Below are 21,958 nucleotides of genomic sequence, written 5' to 3'. Positions count from 1 at the left end.
AGAGAGAGAGAGAGAGAGAGAGAGAGAGAGAGAGAGAGAGAGAGAGAGAGAGAGAGAGAGAGAGAGAGAGAGAGAGAGAAATAAAGCCATTTTAATGAAGAAAACATTATGAATTTTTTATTTCCTATGTACTATAAGTCAGGTAATAAAAAGATGCTATGATTATGAAAGTTGTCAACAATGATCAGAAAAAAATCCAAATAGTCATCAATTTTGTCTTGGAGATAAAAAGTTTGGTTCTGGTTTGCAACTTTAAAAAAATGTGCAAGTGAAAATAAAGTGACTCAAAATTAAAATTTGAAAATAAAATGAACTTTGAAAATTACCAGCTGCTTGCCTTGACCATTTTAGATTCAGAAAGTTGACTTGAAATTGACACAGTTTTAAAGAGGGAAACATTAAAATTGGGGTTGGGGAGTTGGGGGGGAGGGATTACTCCCTGTCTGGTGACAGGAAGACCTCATGCTGATTACCATCATGTTGAATGAGAGATATTGACTTAATTAATGAATGATGTGTGTTTTTAGCCCTTACAAGGCACCCTAAAGTGCAATGTCTTTAATACATGAATTTTTTTCTCTTTTTTTTTCTTTCTTTTTTTTCTATTTCTCTTACCTCCTCCTCCTTTTTCTCTTCCTCCTTTTTATCTATATTCATCTTTCTCCTTTTCTTCTTTATCATTTTTTTCTTTTCCCCCCATCTTCTCTCTCCTCTCCCCTATACTTCAGGCTTCTCTGCAGAATGTCAAGCAAAGATCGACACATTGATTCTAGCTGTTCGTCATATATCAAGACGGAACCCTCAAGTCCTGCCTCCTTAACGGACAGCATCAACCACCACAGCCCCGGTGGCTCTTCAGACGCCAGCGGGAGCTATAGTTCAACCATGAATGGCCATCAGAATGGACTTGATTCACCACCTCTGTACCCTTCTGCCCCGGTCCTTGGAGGTAATGGGCCTGTCAGGAAACGATATGATGATTGTTCCAGCACCATTGCAGAAGATTCGCAGACCAAGTGTGAATACATGCTGAACTCGATGCCCAAGAGACTGTGTTTGGTGTGTGGCGATATTGCATCTGGGTACCACTATGGGGTAGCTTCGTGTGAAGCTTGCAAGGCTTTCTTCAAGAGGACAATTCAAGGTTAGTTATCAGGATGTTGCCCACTCAGGTGGGAATTGTCCATTTCCCATCACCCATCCTGACCTTTCTTATTTATTCTTTATTTTTACCCTCATCACCCAATTGATTATACTGTAGAAATGGACTAAACCTAATTAGAAGAAGGGGAAATACTGCTCAGAAATAATTTTGCATAGAATTATTTTTACCATCTCTACTTTCATTTTTAGAAACTAATGAGGAAAAGATAGGAAACTTTGAAAAACATAAATTTTGCCATTTTGTTGTCTGAGTATTGTAAATACATGAACCTATATAATTCTGTAGTCATCTCTGATACCTTATTTTATGTCTCTGGTTCTCCAAAGTATATTATCTTTTACTTTCCTGTTGTATACAACTGAAAAATTGTGTGCAGAACCTTTTTCTTTCCTCAGAGATAGCACCATGACCTTTACATTGCAAAATAAATCTAGTTTATTCTTTTCTGAAGGGTAATCTATTTTTTAAAAATACCAAATATAAAGCTGAAGTGCCTAATGTGCTTCAGTGGCTTAGTTACTGGCCTTTCACCTTTAAGCACCTTCCATAAGACAAACCTACTCTCACCCAGATTCAGCAAATAACTGTCAGATTATATCCTATGTGAAGTAATTTAGAAAGGTTTGAACTCTACTACTGCGAATGCTTAAAGCTTTCCCAACACCTTGGCAAATACTTTCCCAATACTTTTTGCAAAGTGTCCAATTATTTGAGAGACCATGGGTCTTAACTTCATTCCGTGAATGCTGAAACATATACATCTTTCAGAGAAATATTTAAGTTAATGAGCAGGAAACATATTTTTTTCATCCTTTGTCAAGAAATTACACATTAACACTCTTTAGATGTTTTCCTATAAATATCTGTTTTGAATTCGCTTTTATCAGTTCATTTTTTATTCTCTCCTTAAAACTCGTTCTTGATATTTCTTGTGCTTAAATTTCCCATTGTGTCCAAAGTGATATTTTAATACTTCTCTTTATCAGTCTAATATCAACAGTAGCTTAAGTCTCTTCATTGCAAAGATTGAGCAGAACAAATAAGGTAATTTGATAAATATTTTATAATTAAATATTATAAATGTTAGTTAAATTTTATTTTTAAAAATTAGTACACATCTTATTGAATAGTGTTGTTTTGAGCACTGGAAATGGACCCCAAAAAATACTACTTGCTCTTAAGGAACTTATATTTTTGTAGCAAGTAAAGTACAAATAATATTGTTTCTGATATGGGAAGCAGAATGAGTATGTTTATTGAAATTGAATAATTTGGATGAAAACCAACTTATTACATAAGTTCAAAATGAGCTCTGAGGTGTTAAAGTTCTGAGGTATTTTTAAATAAATACTTAGTTCAACTTAACTAGCATGATTTCTTTGACTTCCATAAATACATTTCCAGTACCATATAGAACTCCTAATAGTATTTGATCAATGCCAATTCAAATTATGTTAAAATATAATACTATTGTATTTAGATTTTTTACAGTGACTTGTTTCCTACCTTGGGGTATATCTCTGCAATAATTTAATGAGATAATATTGGTAAAGTATTTAGAGCAGTACCTAGCATAAAGTTTTATTCCTTTTCTTACCTCCTTTCAATAAAATACAAGAATTTTAGATGAATTTAAAAGTGCATATTGATATGGGGAAAGAAAGGTCTCTAATATAAGGCCCTGGCCCAAATAATTAAATTTATGTTTTAGATCCTGAGATCTGACAAACTCCATTTTATATTTTAAAGGAAATGTCATAAGCATCACAGATGTTTCATTATAATTAAATAGCAAAAACAAATTGCTTTGTTTTGTACTGGTACCAATTCTTGGCAAGGCTGAAATTCCTAGTTATTTTTCAAGTGAAAATTTAATGGGAAAATTGAAAATTCTTCCTTCAAATTTAATCTTGCACTTTTCTGGAATCATTTTCTAGTTAACATTTCCATTTACCTAAGAAATTCATGTGTTTACACAATACTGATCCAACGTACAGCAAAAAATTAAAATAAATTAAATGAAAAGGTGAACATCAATTTTTCCAGGATTTAAGTGAGTATGATACAGATGGTCAAACTCATGGTATGCTGCCTTTGTTTTGTTTTAAAATGTTTTACATTCTTCTTTGTTCTTTTAAAAATTACTATACTCTTGTTCACCATGAAAACTTAGTTTTTCTGGAGATAGGAGAGCAATTCCACTTATATTTCAATAATAAAAAAGCAATGCAGTAAAATTATACATGAAGAAACTCTACTTCTTTACTCAGCTCACTCAGACATGTATACTCATGTTTCAGAAAGTTGACAATCTATTTTGAAGTGCTTTTGGTTTAGGGATATTTTTAAAGAACCACTTGGTTGTAGCAGAATAAGATTCAAGAGATCTTGAAAAAAAAATCTTTAAACAGAGTTAAGGTAGTAATTTAACCAAGTTTTTGAGAAATTCCAAATTTTTGACCCTGACCTGAATTGTTTATTGGCAATCATAAAGTGAGGCCATACACACACACATAAACACACACACACATGTTTGTATGTGTGTGTGTATATATAAAATTTAGATATAGGTTTTTAACTAATCATTGTGTTTTTTTTAATAACTCTTACCTTCTGTCTTGGAATCAATACTGTGTGTTGATTCCAAGTCAGAAGAGTGGTAAGGGTTATTAGGCAATGGGGGTTAAGTGACTTGCCCAGGGTCACCCAGCTAGGAAATGTCCAAGGTCAGATTTGAACCCAGGACCTCCCATTTCTGGGCCTGACTTTCAATCCACTGAGCCACATAACTGCCCCCTAATCATCATTGTTAATTTCAATCTTAGCTTTTAGTCTTCAGATAGACAAAAATTATAACAAATATGATGGAAACATAATGTATCAAATGTTTGGACACCTGTAGGAAACATCTAGTTTGTATGAATGTTTTAGATACAATTTTTAAAGGATTAAAAATGTAGTAAATTCTTTTCTTAAGATGATATGTTTATAAGTAGATTCTTTAATCAACAATAAGCCAAATTAAACAATTAAATTTTTGCATGTGTGATGACTACAACTTGCTCAGGTTATTGAAATACATAATGAAAACTGAATAAAGTTCAATGATAGAGAGTATCTAGTTTTATACCATACTATAGTTACCCGGAGACAGAGATGTCACTGTCCAGATTAGTTCTCTGGACTTGCCCAACTGGCTGGACTTATAACTGGCAGCTGGGCAGCTTTTATTAAGGATATCCTGCTAGCTACATCAGCAGGCATCACTCTGTAGTTTATAGAGAGCCAAAAAAAATGCAATGAGGCAAATAAAGGGATTAAAATTGTGAAAGGGGAATGTAATAATTAATATGGTAATTATGAGGCAGATTATAAAATTTCCCTCTGCTTGTCAATGGCAATAGTGAAAATAACAAATGATAAGAATCCCTGAAATGTCAAAAGTGGCTGAAATATTGGGATGTGATAGAATGGAAGAATTAGATCCTGAAGTCTGTGGAGATTGTTCTTCTACCTTTAGGCAACATTGCAAGTAAACTTTCACTGACACATAGATGGCTGTCTACACTTTTAAAGTTCTCTAGGGCTCTGATATTATGGAACTTCCCCTGAGAACTTGCCTTTCCAGGGTCTAATTACCCTTTTTGTCAGGCAATTATGTAAGCACAAACTTTTTTCATTTTCTTATTCCTTTTTGTTTGGAGGGGTGAGAGGTGAACAAGAATCTGGTTTCTTTATTTGATGCCCATCCAAATTCTATTGACATCATTTTAAGACACTGACATCCAAAGGCATTTCCATTTCAGGAATGTAGTTCTTTTCTTATCTTTATCTTTTTTTCAAACATTTTATTCATTTTTTTAACAAGTTCCAGTACTGCAAAAGAACACTTTCTCCTTATGGCAAAAGAACACATATTCTTAGCCTACCTTAAGAAAAGTAATGGGAATTATTCTTTTCAAAACTAAATCTGATATTTTACTTCTTAAAGGCAATTAATCATAGATTTTAGTGAAAGTAAACACAAATGGCTTTATTTTATTTATTGAATGTTTCCATGTTATCATTGAAAAATCATTTTATTTGATCAGCACATAAAGTTAATTAAAAGTCAGATTTTTGCTGACCAATAGAGCTTTCTAAATAAACTTGATAGCTATATTCCATATCTGAACAGGTTCTTAATTTTGACTGCAATTTAATTTGTCATTTCCTTTACTCATTCTAAGTCAATACTTTTTCCATTGTTGTTATTTCTACCTAATAATTGTCTTCAATCTTAAATGATTAGAGGGTTTTTTTTTTATCTATTTCTATGTTAAGAGTATTAATTAAACATAAGCAAAAATAGTTTGGTTCAGTGGAATGAGGGCTAGATTGCAGTCAGGGACCCTGTGTTCAAATCTCAGCTTTGCCACTTAACTTTGTTTTTTGTGACTATGACCACATCTTAGTTAAGTTTATTTTTTTAAGAAATTAGATTGGACTATATAACAGGTAAAATTCACAACTGTATAATAAGTGTTTTTGGTGTTGGGTAGAATAATGCAGTGTTTAGGGCTATAGTTCTCATTCCTATTTTGTCACGAAACAACTTTAATATTTCATCATTTAATACCTGAGACCTATGGCAAACAATGTTGAAAATTAAATTATATGTCTTTGTATGTCCAATAATATATCATGATTTGATTTTAATTTTTATTTAATTTTAAGTATACATCTTCACATTGATCTTATCCTTCCTGCCCCTTCTACTCCCATTTTGGTGGGAAGATAAATGAAAATTTTATTGAAATACAGTATTATTGGGTTATCATTTTAACTAGTATATCACTTATATAGGTACCAGAGGGGCAATTGCTTCAAAACTAAAATGTCTTAGATAAATCTCCCTTCAGGTCAGTCTATTTGTATCTTAGATGTATATCTAATTCCTGAGGTCACATCTGTTCTTAAGATTAGAAACCATCTTTTCTGTTCCTTTTATATCCAACCAATGTTCAACAACTTGGTACTCTGTATACAGTTGGTCTTTGATAAATGATATTTGCTGCCTGGAAGTTAATGTTTTTTATTCAGTAATATTTTCTCTGGCTCAATAATTATGGGTAATCTTAAGGATTAAAAATTCATGATTTTCATATTATAACGGCATCATTTTTATATTTTTACCTTTTCAGAAAAAAAAGGCCAATTAAAAATTAGGATATCTACCCATAGATTTGTGCTAAAGTCCCTTAAACACTATTTTCTTCCCACCAGAAGAGCCAACAAATCCCTAATCAGAATATTTTTGTTATACAGAGAGCCTTGAAAGTTACTTAAATTGTTGTTTTTCCTACCATCTTGTATTCGCTGTACGGGTTAGTGTCTATGCCATATGACTGGAGTTCTGGGGAAAGAAAATAAGTATTATGTGCCAGGCACTGTGCTAATCACTTTACAAATATTATCTCATTTTATCTGCAGAACAGCCAATGAGGTAGTTCCTCTTATATTTCCCAAGAGAAGAAACTAAATTAGATAGAGGTTAAGTGACTTACATAGTATCACAAAGCCTGAGGCAGGATTTGAACTTAGATCTTCCTGATCCAAGTCTCACTATACTCCTTAGCTGCTGTTTAGAGGAAAGAAATATCATTACTTGGGACATAGTTTTAAAGTCATGTCATTTCATGAGGTATGAGCCATTGTAATACACCCTCTCTCTACCCCTTTTACTTTATCAAATGGAGTAAGAGAAAAAAACATTGACTAGGAAGCAATATTATACATTTAACTTTACTACATATGGAGTTAAAACTAGTAACAGATACAAAAAGGGGCCATAGCCATGGATTTTTAAAATAGATTCATAGATTGTCATTGTAGGACAAAATAAATTGCAAAATCATGTGGGACAAGAACACCAACTTGGAGCAATCTCCATTATCAGCTCTCTGATCATGGCTGAGTCATTAACTTTTCTCAGCATCAGTTTCCTCCTCTTTGAAATAGGTGTGTCATTATTTACTCTGCTTCCTTTCAGGAGTATTCCAAAGGAAATATTTTGTGAGCCTTAAAGCTTTCAAATATAATTTAGCTATTATTGTAGTCCTCCTCATTTTATAGATCAGAAAATCCGAGCATAGCCGTATGCACTAAAAAAAGAAAAAAAAATAACACATTTATTCTAATAATAGAAACATGATAACCGACAATTTAACACTTTTGACAACATTGTGTTACTTTTGGGATTTAATTTCAGTAATTTTCATTCATATCAATAGAAGTTCAATCTACTTTTTTAAAAAAAGGGATTTCTGAAGTATGGTTTAAAGGGATTTTAATGTTATTAACTCTTCTTGTTTATAATTAACAAAGTGGTAATGTTACTTATATTATTTTCATTCTTTTACTCTCTTTAGTCTCTATAAGTTACAGCTTGTTTTTTGGATTTTGTTTTTATCTTAAATTAAGTTTAGCACTGGAAGGTAAACTCAGTGAAATAGCACCAATTACTTCTTGCAGTTATAACCTGTATCCCCAAACTTTGACTAATTGAGGTTATTTCTTAAGTAGTCCTTCAGTTTTCTTTATCTATTCTGATATGGGCCCCCACCTGAACCCTGCTGTCAAGTTTATTGATCTTGAAATAGTTTGTGAACATACCAATTTCCTATTTCTAAAGGGTTAGACTGAAGCATCAGTCCCATTTTCTACTACAAGTAGTGGTTCTCAGGCTTTTTCATATTACATTTCTCCCTTACAATTTACCATACATTTTTGCATTTTTCCTCTTTAAATTGAGAGGGCAATAACCAAATATGTGTGTGTTGTTTTTGTTTTTTACTCCTTTAATGATTAGACTTTTAAATCCTCTTTTCATTGTTTAGATATTGCAAGCCAATCTGATCTACAAATCTATGAACTCTTTGAAGTAAACAATTCATTTAATTACCTAGTTAATCAGAAAAGTAAAACTAGCTAAGTAAATTAAGATAAAGTGACATTTAGAAAGGCAGATAAAGTTGCCTTTGGGCACTAGGTTGTGGGAGATCCACCCAACTTGGAGCCTGGGATTGCTGTACCTCTGCTGACTGGCATGTGATCTTTGTAGAAGGAGAAGAAACTTCTAGAATTTCTTTTACATTTTTATCTTTTTTGTTGATGCTAAAATGAGAGTAAGAGGCTCATTTACTTGAGGGGGAAGGGTGGGATACATTTTTTGTAAATTTTCCCCTAGGCATAGGGAACTCCAGAATTTTTTACATATTTAAAAAACAAATTATCTTGATAAAGTACTTAAAATCTGCTTTTGGTTGGATAACCTCTACCAGTAGGATTCTCTACCAAAATATTCTGTATAAAAGTGATGATAAAAATTACAGATTAGTGAATTTATTGAATTTGGTGTATATTTTTAGTACTTTTCTCAAAATATAACCTGGTTAAATTTAGGGAAACAGACATTTCTCTTTAGATATTGATACAATGATATTTCTTATTTAACACTCTTTGCTTAATCACAATTTATTTTGCTAATGTTTTATGTTTGCAGAATTTCTGCTCTTAGCTCCTTTGGCTCCTATCCCCTTTCCATTTTGGATGCAAAATATTTCAGATGTTTATCAAATTAAAGTAAGACAGGAAATAGTAAAGAAACAGAAACAACATTATAAACTAAACCACTAAAGCCAGAATAAGTTTCAATTAATTAAATTCAAAAGTTTTTTTTTAATGATAATCCTCTATTCCTTTTGTTGTTTTATTCAGTTTCATGTTTTTATCTCTTTTCAAAGGAGATATATTCCCAATTGGTTCTCATACAATTCCACATTAGTACCTAACAATTTTTTAATTTAATGGGTAAATGTGACTTATGGTAGTATCAAAAAGGACAAAGGCATTCTTCTAGTGCCAATATTTAACTTTACTTCTTCATCCATGACTAATGGATATCTTTTCCTTATTTCTTTTAATTTCTGTTTTTTATTTGAACAAAAACATTCTTTTTAAAAAGTATGTTTATATTTGTTTATTTTTTAAATCTTCTATTTCCCCAAAGCCCATTTCTGACATTGTTGCAAGTTAATCTAACCTCACCAAAAATCATCCCCAAGAATCCATACAGCAAGAGAAACGGAACTTGGAAGTTAGCCTTAGATTCTCAGTGGGGAAATACATTAGGTTTCTTCTTCCTTTATTTCCTGGATGGTAGCATTCAAATAAAACTGTTATACTTTTCCTTGAATCTTCATAACTTGCTTCATTCATTCATTCATTTTTCTTTATAGAAAGACAAGCATCATCCTTTCTTTAGATTTTTTGTTTAAGGAATAATGATAGAGTCTTGTTTATTATTCTCTGAATTTGTCAAACAGGCCAGCTCCTAGCACATTTACAGTCTGTTCTTTATTTTATTGCCTCTAGCTCTATCAAGCAAAGGTACAGGATGTTGGAGTAACTGAGAAGAACAAAAGATAGCAGCTTTTACTCTTGCCTTCCTTTCTCACCCTTTGGCAAGGCTGACTTTTATAGGTGTAGTTCTTTGGATTTTAGAGTGGACGGTATATTTTATTTTCAAGCTACAAAACAGTTTCTTAAATATCTGAAGAAATAAAGGTGAAAATGGCATCAGAAGTCTTGTTTTTTCTCTTAGGTCTCTTTGTAATTAATTATTTTTGACTTCTGACTACATCTTACTTGTAGACTATTGAGATGATAGCTTGTGGATAGAGGTTGATCTCAGAGTTGCAACTTGAAATTTCAACATACTTAAACAATCTGTCTCCACTGAGATGATCTCCAATCCCTGTAAGATTTAATAGATGATCTTTGACAGCTGCTGTGGCTAAAAAAGTCATCACCTCACAGCCAACCTGGAGATAAGTTTCCCTGAATTTGGCTAGGCCAATACTTGGATGACAAACATACAGCCCTTTTTCAGACTGATGTAGAATTCCTCTGTCTTTTACAATTTCCAGTAGCTATAAAAAACTCATCACTTCTTCCCTCTTACTGTACCTTTAGCATAATTTGTAGATCTTTGGTTATTTAGAATGGTTTTCTTTCTCTTCGTTCCCATGAACAAAAATGAAAAAAAAAAAATGAAAATGACCAACCTTTCATAAGTCAATATTTGCTGAGTGCTCTTGAGCCCGTGTGATTTTTTTTTTTTTTTGGGTATTAAAAACAAGCTTTTATTAAACAACTACTATGTGCTGGACCCCAGAATAGGCAATGAGAATAGAATGACAGAAACAACATGGTGCTTCTTATAAATTTGCTTATTATACTGAAATAAGAATACTTTATATTAAAAGAAATGAAACCATACAGTTAAGTTTAGAGATCTTAAAGGTTATCTAGTACAATCCCCTTTTCATTCCTTTGATTCTAATCCACTGCTTTTTCTATGACACCAAATTGCATTTCAGAAGACCTCAAGATAGTTCAGAGTTATAACCAGGACTAATTTTCCTATAAGGTATCAGTTATCACCTGTAGTAACGTTTGAAATCTTATTGAATGGAATTTATCTAAAGTTTATGATTTTTCTCCCCCTTCCAGATATATGTTCCCAGTGGAAAAAATGCAAATAAAATAAGTTAGTTAAGGTTTCTAAAATTTGATACAAATAGACATAAAATAAGCTTTTTACATAAAGATTTTATTTGTAGTGTTAGAAATTAGGTATTTTAAAATACAATTAATTAATAGGATGAAAGTTATCTAAGAGATGATTCTATTAACTGTGGGTTAAATAAAATAAAAAGACAAAAAAATTACACTTAGAATAGTATTAAAGCTTGTCAGAAGGGAGATTAGTCAGCAGTGACTCATTATGAATGCCTTTTATATTTGGTTCAATTTCAGATCACTCCTTCAAATTGTGAAGATTCAGCAAACCTTTTGAAAATGTCTTTCAAGGTTTCTTCTGCTACTTTGCAATATGGTGTTATTCCCTGTGACTTACCTTTCTTTATCTTTTGATTTGTACCCTTTTCCCAAGAGTATTCTTGTCCCCCAAACTGTCCACTAAATACCTGCAGATGTATTTGTGATATAAATTAAGATAATTTGATGTTTTTTAATTTTCTATTGTAGGTTTAAAGATACCTTTTTTGAGGACTGCTTTTTCTTGTTACCATTTTCAATATTTTTGAGGTGCATTACTCAATATACATAGGCTTTGCATATTATTGGCTGAATGCAAAAAATATTTGATGTTTCTAAGATTTTTGAAAATTTTAATATTTAGAGTGAAGCTCTTAACCAAGTTTGTAGTTAACTTGAATTTTATTTGTTATCCTACCTATAAACATTTCCCACTTTTTTAGAATTACATATCCACAGTTTTTATTTTAGGAGGATCACAAATAGGAACATTTCAAGATATTTCAGATATATCCTTATCTGCCCAAAGTATTTCATAGATGTTTTCCCTGGAAAGTTTAAAGCCTAAAAGTCTAAAAAGAAAGTAAGACATTTTGTAGACATTCAGAAAGAAATAAGCCATTTCCAATAATTATACATCTAATCGGTCATCCCATTGGATCTTAAATGACTTTTCTAAGGCTGTCCTTCATAAAACCCAAAATTTCTCTCAGTTTTGTGACATGTGTTTATCACTCTATTAGTTTCCAAAAGCACATTGAGACCACTCCACAATTTTACTTAGGAATTAAAAGAGTAATAGTACATGATGGAGGAGAATGTAGTTTTCTTCTTTTCTGATTTTGGGATTTCTCCTTACTCCCTAGTTTCTTTTAATCCTTTATATTTGTAAATTTTGATATAACTCTTTGCTTCCAGTGCAGAACACTATATGGGTGGAGATTTAAAAAAAAAAAAGAAAAACAACAAACAAATAAATAATATATGAAGTAAATTTAAAATTTGTGTCAAAATATCAAGTAATTAGCAATACTTTATATTTATGACATTCTTGCCCACATTACTGGTTTCATTAGAATTTCACAAATAGATATTTTTCCATCAATCAATCTATATCTCTGTCTTTTTCTCTCTCTATATATATATATGCACTCAGAGTAAGACTTCTTCCAATCAGTCCTTCCATAACTACTTTTTTAAATTATAATTTTTCTTGCTTTTCATATCCTATTTTCTAGGGAATTTTATTAATTTCTATAAAGAAAATGAGAATAGAGCCAAAAATTCTAAACTAGGTAGGTTAAAGCTCCTTTTGTGGTTCCCATTCTGGAAAATAATTAGGAATATTGCACATAAAGTTACCAAAATATCTAGAGCCGTTGATTCAGTTTTCCAATTTCTTACTTATATTGGACATCAACTATCTGTAGTCATTCTGTCATTGACAGAAAGTACAGTTCTATAAATAACAAAATATTTCAAAGTAGCACTTTTTGTAGTAGCAAAGAACTAGAAAAAAAGTGGATGAACATCAATTTGAGCTAAACAAAATGTAGTGCATCAGTGTTAATAGAATATTACTGTATTGTAAGCAATGATGAATATGGTGAATAAAGAAGACTGGAAAACTTATGTAAATCATCCTAAGTGAAGTAAACAAAGCTAGAAAAACATTATGCACAATGCCTAGAGTTGTAAATGGAAAAATTATGGTCACAAAACAATCAAAACTGAATATTTTAAAGAATAAATTGAAATCCTAATACGAGAAATGAGAAGAGACCTCCCAACTTTTTAGAGGTACACTGTCTATAATTGTGTAACAGATTGTCAAATTCCCCTTTTTTATTGTATTGATAGATTTTGCTATAATTCTCCCTCCCCACCCTATTTTTCCTTTAATTCTTTGTTATAATGAATGACATTCTGAAAAGAAGGAAGGTTGGTGGGTGTTGGGGGTGAAATGCGGTATGAAATCTAGCTGATAGTAAGAATCTATTTTTTAAGAACCATAAGTATGTGCCTAGGGGGAGAATTTTAATGTTATTCTGAATTTCCCCGCACCCCCCATACTCACTCCCATTATGCTTTTTTAAATTTATTAGGGAAGGGGGGAATAACTAACCTTTCCTTTCATAATTAATTGCTATCAGGATGCATATATCCTAGCCATCATAAGGAATGCACCTAGTTTAACAGTCCTTGATATATGCATCCACAAATCCACCACAGAGAATAACATCATTTGAATGTCTGACTTTTTCCCCATCAGTGATTCTTTATTAGCTCAAGTCAATAAACTTAAAAAAATATATTATGAAGGGAAAGATTCTTGAAATATAAACCACTTAGATTAATGAAACAATGATAGTATTTCTTGTTAGTTGCAAATAGGTTTAGAATATTCATTCTTAATTTTTATCTTCTCTATGTTTTGCTCCCCTATATGTAGAATGTAGAGACCAGAATTTACCCAATTCTGCCATTAAATTCTGATTTACATTGTGGATGTCTTTAGTGCTGTATCGTGCTTCTGTTCCCTAATCTGCTAAGTACACATAGCACTACTTTCTAAACAACTCCCAGAATCCTGGAATCAAAATAATAATAGTAGAGTTTGAGCCAACTTTAGTAGCCTTCTATTGCAATCAATAACTGAAATAGAATTCCTACTATAACATATCTGTCAAGTGACCAGTTTAGCCTTTGGTTAAATACTGTTAGTCTTCAGACACAAGGTAGTCCTTTATTTCCTGAGGCAATTCCTTCTACTTCTTAGACATCCAGTTGTTAGGAAATTCATCAAGTTTAAATTGCCTTTTTACAACTTACATGCTTTGCTCATAGTTTTGCTCCCTGGGACAAAGTTGTGCAAGGTTATTCACCTTTCCTTATGGTGGCTTTTCAAGTACTTGTGAACAGTTAGCAGATTTTCCACTGACCTCCCTTTCCTCCAAGCTACCCTTTAATTGATCTTCATTTGGTATGTACTTGAGAATCTGTATCATATATTTCAAGTGCTCTGGACTTCCTCCATTTTGTCACTGTCATGACCAGAACTGAACATATAACTTCAGATCTACTCTGACCACAGTAAAAGAACAGTTGGACTGTCATCTCCTTTTTTCTGGAAGGTAAACTTTCCCCAAGAGATCATAATTGATTTTCTGGTGTCTATTCATGCTTTTGACATTATAAATTACCATTTACTAGAACTCTCACTTTTTTTTTGACAAACTAATATCTCACCATGCCTCATTCACCTCTTACCATTGATGTTGGTATTTTGAACCCAAGTATAAGGTTTTTTATCCTTATTTCCTATTCAATTCATATTATTTCAGTCTATCAAAATCTTTTTAGTTCATAAGATTGGAACTCAGTAAGGAGGACCTAATTTGATCCTGTTTTTTTACCTATCTTGCATACTAATTTCTTAGACATTTTCCCCCTCCCTCTCCACTTCTGAGAGAAAACAAAAAAGAATTGGGGCAGCTTTTGGCTACTGCAGGAATCAAGTCCTTATTACTTCTTTCATCTTCCTTTTTTTTAAATCTTCAAATATACCTTTTTATTATCTGCTTCCTAAACAGATTTAAAATTTGCTCTCAACTTTAGCCTTTTCAACATGTGTTAAACTTTTCTGTTCATTCTTTTTTCTCAATATCCTGTTTTTATCATTTATAATTACCAGGATAGGATTTTATGAGTATTAGATACATGTGATTATATGTTTAAATATATGTTTCAAAAAGTGTAATTTGCTATTTAAATATAAAGTAGTGGTGATTATGATGACGACGACGACAACACCGACATTTGATTCCATTTTTGGATCCCTGCTTTTGGGAACCATTGCTGCTATTTTTAGTACTTCCTACTTCCAGACTTGCTATCTGTTTTTCCTCATCTCTAGTTTCCGAAAAAATTAGTTTTATGGATATCTTTTATTTTTACATTACCCACTTTTTCTACTGTCTTCTCACCCCTCCCAAAAAGTAGTCCTTAAGAATAAAGAAGAAAAAAGAGGAAGCAACATATTTTTAGTATAATTAAATGATATCAAATATAATACTATAGACAGAAAGAATACCAACAGTAGAATATCTAAACTGAATATGCAAAGGTAATAAGTTTGGCTCCAAAGAAGAGATAGAAGAAAATAACCTCCCCATACTTTTTTTGCAGAGGTGAAGAACCATGAATCTAGAATCCTAGTCCTATTTCTTTTGAGGGCACTAACATTATTCCAGTTTCCCTCATATTCTTTCTCTGAGTTATAGTCCCACATCACTAACTTTTCATTGTATGTTTGAATTAGATATCCACAATGAATCTCAAACTCAGCATGACTAAAACCTAACTTTTTATCTTTTCCTCCAAACATACTCCTCTATAGAACTTTCCAGTGTTTTAGTCATTCACCTTCTAAAAATATTGTTTTAATTAGCTTCTCCCTTTTTCTTCCCTCATATACTATCAGTTCCCAAGTTTTATTGATTATACTTCTACATTTGTGGCATCCATCTTCTTCTATCCATTCACCCCAGAGTGATCATAGGATCCTCTTCAACTCTTACTTGGCCTGAGGCAATAGCCTCTTCATTGATCTCTCTGTCTGACAAGCCACTGCCTTCTCCATTCCATCCTTCCTAAACCTTCTAAAGCAAAATTTCACAAAGAATAATCATGCGCCTCTCTTATTGAATAAACTTTAGTGGCTCCATTTCATTAAGCATCAAATTCAAGTGCCTCTGTTTGGCATTAAAAGCCCTTCTATTCTCATGTCACCCTTTCTTTCCAGTCTTCTTATTTCCACCATAAACTTCATAGTTCAGCCAAACTAATCTTATTGTAACTCACATAGTATCTTCTCTCTCCCAGCACAGGTTATCCCCTCCTTTTCCCCCTCTATGTTATAGATCCTTAGCTCAGCTCATAAGCTGCCCTGTACATGAGCCTTTAACTGACTTTTTCCTGCTCCCCTCAGATTCACAGTTTCCTTATCCTTACTCCCTGGCCTCTTGAGTCTCTTTCATTCTATGATCTTAAGGTTTTAAAGAGGATAAGTTAGAATTTAATAACCATGATGAAAACAACTAGGAAGTGGAATTTTTTTAAGGATGGTTGTTATTTTACTATAAAGAGATTTATTTGACAAAAATATTCTTGTAGTTTTTAGCTGGCTTTTCTGAAGGTCATTTCAAAATGAGATTTCTAAAATATTCTGAGAAATTGCAATGCCTTTGCATTATCTTGCTTTTTATGTTAACCCCCATTACATGTATATATTCTCTTGCATGTTGCTTTTAAAAAATAACTTTATAATAATTTCTCCAAATAGGTGTTACACAGCTTTGAGATTGTATTATTATGGCAACTATTGGTGTTCCTGCTGTTATTATCATTACTGTTATATCCACTGTCAGGAAGCATACCCCAAGCTTTTAGAAAATTAAAACTCTCTTTTTCTCTAATAATAGTTTTAGAGGCTGCCCTTCTAAAGAGAAAAGAATGCAAAGTCAACCCCTTCAGAGAGATTTTAAAAAATATATATATTCCAGGGCATTTAAAACAAATACTATAGATTATCACCCATATGTTTTTAATGACCCATAATTGTTCACTCAAGCAAATACCATCATTTGTAAATCACTTAATGTTTGAAAAACAACTGGATAAACCCCACTTGAAGTGCCCCATGGGTCATTTCAAGCCATTTGGCCCTATTAATAAAATTAAAACAATTGAAGGAAATATACAAATGCTTTTAAATAGGCTTCGAAATTCTGAATTCCATATATTTATCTGCTTTATTTCAATGTAGTCATAATATGAATAGGGAGTAAAGATTTCACATATATTTTTATTTTGAGAAGCCATGCTAATTCACATCATTCAGACCTTTCACTTCCAAACTGTAAAAGTCCATTAAGTGACTGAAAGGAATATACAAATTATCCACTGGCACTTCAGGCATGAGTTTAACATATACCCTGTTATTCTGTCCGCCAGCTAGCTGCACGATTCTATTAAGCAATGAGTGAGAAAATTATATTGCCTGCAAACTAATTGTACAAAAGACTCTAAAATAAGTAATCAGAGTCTGGTCCTTTCTGAAAAGCAGCCAGGAGATATTATAAATTGCTCTATCATTCTTGTCAGCCCTGTTAAAAAACAAAAAACAATCCCCAAAACCAGAGCTTCTGTGTTGATCTGGTTCCCTATGCAGTATAGCTAACTTCCCCAGCTATTTATTGACAAAACTGGGTAAACTCCAGTCATGTCATTAGTAGCTGCCCATTTCAGTCCCTGGTGTCATCAAACAAATTTATCCAAGAAAACAGCAAGCTATATAATCCAAGAAAACCTTGTAGCTGAAATTGACAGCCTGTTGTATGAACAATAACTTGCACATCTCTCTGAATAATGACTGTCCAGATAACTCAGGTGTCCACATTTGCTCCTGGAAATATTTTTGTCTGTTCTTCAGTTTTTAGTGCATTCAAGAAAAGCAAGTGTACTCTAGAGATCTTGTGATCCACTGGGTATAATACATTTGAACTGTTACCACACTAGATATAACAATGTTATACAGGTGCTTGGGACAGCACTTTTTTAGTATAATTCACTTTTTTGTTGAACAGGAAAAAAAAGCACAAGGGAAAAATTTTCAAGGACAGAATTTCATAGACCCAGACATCGTCTAAAGAACCCATTGGGTGATTGTTTTTTAGTAAAACAGAAATGAACTAAAGAATTCAGTGAGAGGGGTAAGGAATTATATGGAATTAGAGAGGTTTTCTTTTGTGTAAGCAAATCATTTAAGATAGCCAATGATATTAATTTCTAAATATGAATCTGTTTTTCCTTTGTTGGCAGACTCATGTTCATGGAATTTGCATGCATTTTATATCTTTATTGTTGTGATAGCCATGTTCGAGACCTCGTTCTGACACTTTGGAGTTGTTTCTGTCCCTCACTTTCCTTACCTGTAAAATGGAGGTAACACTCGTAAACACCTCAGAGCATTGTTGTAAAGCCTGAAGGATGTAATGGATTTAAATATCCTTTACATCAACATTTACTAGATTCAACATTATCGAACCATTTTTAACCATTACTTATTCACGATCTCAGCATATTCCTGTTTTATGTTAATAATAGAGATTAATATTAATTACCTCCACTTTTATAGGTGCCATCTCCCTAAATTAGTAATTCTTCTTAATATAATTTTATATTCAAATATAGTATGTATTTTCATTTAAACATATCCTAGGTAAACTTATTTTCCCTATTACTCTTTAAAAAAAAATTTCATCTTCTACTTTTTACATTATCATAGTTATTTTCAGTATCCTTTCCCCTCTGTTGCCTAAAGAATTATTTCATATAATATAGTATTTTTTAAGACAGAAAAAAGAAAAATGCAAAAAATCAATGCATTTATGTGTATTATAATTTAAATGTAAGAAAAAATCAATCCATTTTTAAACATCCAAAAATATTTGCAATGTATAACACCTCCCTTCTCCATGAAGGATTAGGTTGAGGGAATCCTCTCTCTCAATTTGAATCATGCTTGATCTTTTTTTTTTTTTGCTTGTTATTATACTTTCTCCTTCCATTGTTGTATTCATTGTGTACTTTTTTCTTGCCTCTGCTTGTATCATTGTATCAGTTCATGTAGCTCTTCCCATGTTTCTCTGTATTCATTTTATAAATAATTTCTTATAAAGCATACATATTTTATTACATCCACAGACCACAATTTTTGTTCTTGTCACCTTTTGTATCTCACCCCTAGAAATGTGTTGAAGAATTTTCTTTGGTTTTGTTTTTATATTTCCTGTTTACATTCTCTTGGTAATTTGTCCTTGATTTTATGTTGACTTTAGATTTGTGTTCAAGATATTTTTAGGGTTCCTGGTTATCTAAGTTTTCATTTCTTTTTTTTTTTCTCATGACTTTGGAATAATCATTCCTCATACCTTTAGTACTGATTTCTTAAGGACCATCCAATCCTTCCTGTATCTTTCCCTTTTACTTGCTGTAATTTCCCACTTAACTGGAGGTTAACCTTCTGGTTTTATGCATTCAGGATATAGTAATGAATCTAGAAATAAGGGAGAAAATGGGAACCTCTGCTACCAGCTAAAATCTCTTATCAAAGAGCTCAAATCACTGGTTTTACTCTATACACCATTCTAACAAGTTTTGATTATATGTTCTCCCAGCCTATAATAGTTTGGAACCGGCTCAATTAGTAGCTTAGCTAGAATTGCTAGCAAGAAAGTACCCTAACTAGTTCAGGAAAAACAGTAGGCACTTTAGAACTCAGGGCGCTCACTTATAAAGAACAAATAAAAAACTTAAGATGTCTCTAGTACAAATCTTAATTTGAGGAAATTGAAACCTGGAAAAATTGAATGACTTGCCTCCCCAAATTTGGAAAACGGAAAAGTGTTGCCAGATCAGGGATCAGATCTCAGTTCTCTTAATATCTTTGCTTGTACCAATTAGTCTATCTTCTTTATAACAAATTAGCCTGGGGCATTTTAGTGTAGGAGCTCATAGTTCTGTATCCCTCATTAACTGCTGGAAGGCATTATTTTATTACTCTCTGGTAATTGATGTCCATAAGAATGACTTCCACTTCTTCAGATTGTTGAATTATAGCCTCTACACTGAGTTTAAAATGATAAAGAAACATTTGTTTGGCTTTGGGCTTGAGTTGTGTGTATGTGTTTAGGGTGAATTTAGAGGCTATTTCTTGGGTGTAGGGAGTTCCTGGAATTGAAATTCCTCTTGTGCAATTTAATTTACAGTTTTAGTTCTTTGTATATGCTAAGGCAGTGATGGGCAAACTTTTTAAAGAGGGGGCCAAAGGAAAGGAAATACTCATCTGCCAGTCTGTTTCTAAGGCACCTCTTTTGAAGTTTCATTCTATTGTATCCTACTCATTGTAGTCATCAGATTAGGAATAATGTCATCTGGCCAGATAGAACACTTCAGGCCAGATAGAACAGCATCTGGCCCGTGGGCTGTAGTTCGCCCATCACTGTGCTAAGGGATTAAGTTCTTTGCCTGTATTGCTAGGCAGGCTATGCATTCCTGGCACTACTTGAACCTAGGGCTTCCTTACTTTGAGACTCACTTTGCCTACTTTTCACTAAATTCCTCACCTTACAAATGTGATTCTTTTTAGAAAATAGTCCATCAATAATGACGAAAACCATTTTTAAATTTTCTTTAAGGATTTGGTCGTTTGTCAACTTGGAAAATTTTACTTGTTTGCCACATTTCACGTTTGTTAGATATCTCCTGCCAGGTGTAAGGGAAATAAGTATCTATTAATGATAATATTGGATTGTGTATCAAGACATAGGTTCTAGTCTTACCTTCCCCAATTTTCCTTTTCTTCCTTCAAAGTGGGGCAATTTTGTCACTAGAAAATAATAAAGACTTGCTTTAGGATATTGGTATTATAATTAATAAAATATAATAAAACAAAAGGATGGAGTGATTTAAAAAAGTATTTTAAGGATATGTTGACTTCAAGGAAGTTAGGTTTAGTCATGGCCCTAAAGGTGTAATAATTCTGGTTTTATCTATATCGAGTTTGAGGTAAGGATGGAATAGCCAATTAGAAATAGGCAGAATACATTTTAAAATGTGAGACTGGAGTTTGTTCATAGAGAAATGAAATAATATTTCATGCTTATTCATTCTGACTTTTCAGGTACAAACCTCTTAAGAGAATCTTCTTTCTCTGTTTTATTAATTGTGTTTATAACCAGGTCATTGCAGCCACCCACACACCTTTTGGGGATATCACCCCATCACCTCTCCTTACACACTTGAGGAAAGCCAAATGAAATGAATGAAAGTTGGAGCAATCTTCTTTTCATTTGACTTCATTTCCCAAGAAGACAACTAGCACTGTCCTCTTAATTTAAAACCTGGAGATTTTGTTTCTTATCGTGTTTGCTATTAGTATCACTTAAAAAAAAAATCAGCTGTTATGTTGAAAGCTGGTGGTTTTATTGTTGAAATGCTTTGAGTTAAAGTGCTAATTTAGTAAAAGATTTTTTGATGGGTTTATCTCAGGTTATATTGTGCAGGCCTCTTTATCATGAATACTTAACCAATTTTCAATAGGTATAAGTGGTTTAAGTATTACTTCCTGTTGAATTAGTAGCTGCTGAGCATTTTTAGTCTTTGTGCAGGCCTGCAATCCGCTAATGTGATATTTAATGAGGAGACATCAGTCTGGAGAAAGGTAGTCAATATAAATCAGTGTTTACAAAGTGTGATTAACTCTGAAATATTTCATCAATGCTGTGGTCCCAGGCAGACTCTATGCTAATTACTCGAATCTGCGCATGTTTCAGGGGACTTTGACGGACCTTGAGTGCTGCAAACACGGAGCAGCAAAATTGCAATTATGCTCGGACTGTCTCTGATGACAATTTATGCATTTGGTGTGATGACCTCCTTCTTCCCAAGAGGACAATAAACAGAATGCATTTTCATTAAGATACTAATGTACTTAATAACAGGGGGAAAGGGTTAGGGAAAAAGAAGAGACCTTTAAAGCTGTGTGTGACAGAGCTGATAGGGAGAGATGCTTTATTTTAAAGGCACTTTCTTTATAAAGCTGTAGGCAACCCCAAACCGTCCCGTTGAATATCATTGTTATTAATTGAATACATTTCTGTTCAACAACAATTGAACACATATTTATTGAGTGCCTACTGTATTCGGAGTTCTTTGCTAGTCATGGAAAGGGTAATTTATATGAGTAACTACAACAAAAATTTATTGATCGCCTTACTGTGGGCAGAAACACCAAGGGGTGAAAAAAAGAGCTTCAGTAAGAATAGTTCCTTCCTAAAGGAGTTTCCA

At 32.7% G+C, this 21,958-nt stretch overlaps 1 protein-coding gene across 7 annotated transcripts in view; it reads left to right on the top strand.

Moving 5' to 3' along the window:
• ESRRG (estrogen related receptor gamma) overlaps window positions 1-21,958 on the top strand; it is a 584,537-nt gene that overhangs the window by 451,318 nt on the left and 111,261 nt on the right. For all 7 annotated transcript variants that reach the window (XM_044674415.1, XM_044674416.1, XM_044674412.1 and 4 more), the window contains one exon: window positions 729-1,144. In XM_044674415.1, the coding sequence (XP_044530350.1) occupies window positions 742-1,144 (403 nt within the window). In that variant the 5' untranslated portion in view covers window positions 729-741. The remainder of the gene's footprint in view (window positions 1-728; window positions 1,145-21,958) is intronic.

The sequence above is a fragment of the Gracilinanus agilis genome, chromosome 4 (genome assembly GCF_016433145.1).
Source record: "Gracilinanus agilis isolate LMUSP501 chromosome 4, AgileGrace, whole genome shotgun sequence".
Classification (NCBI taxonomy): Eukaryota; Metazoa; Chordata; class Mammalia; order Didelphimorphia; family Didelphidae; genus Gracilinanus; species Gracilinanus agilis.
The sequence above is the reverse complement of the archived record's forward strand: the minus strand, read 5'-3'. Positions and strand labels throughout refer to the sequence as shown.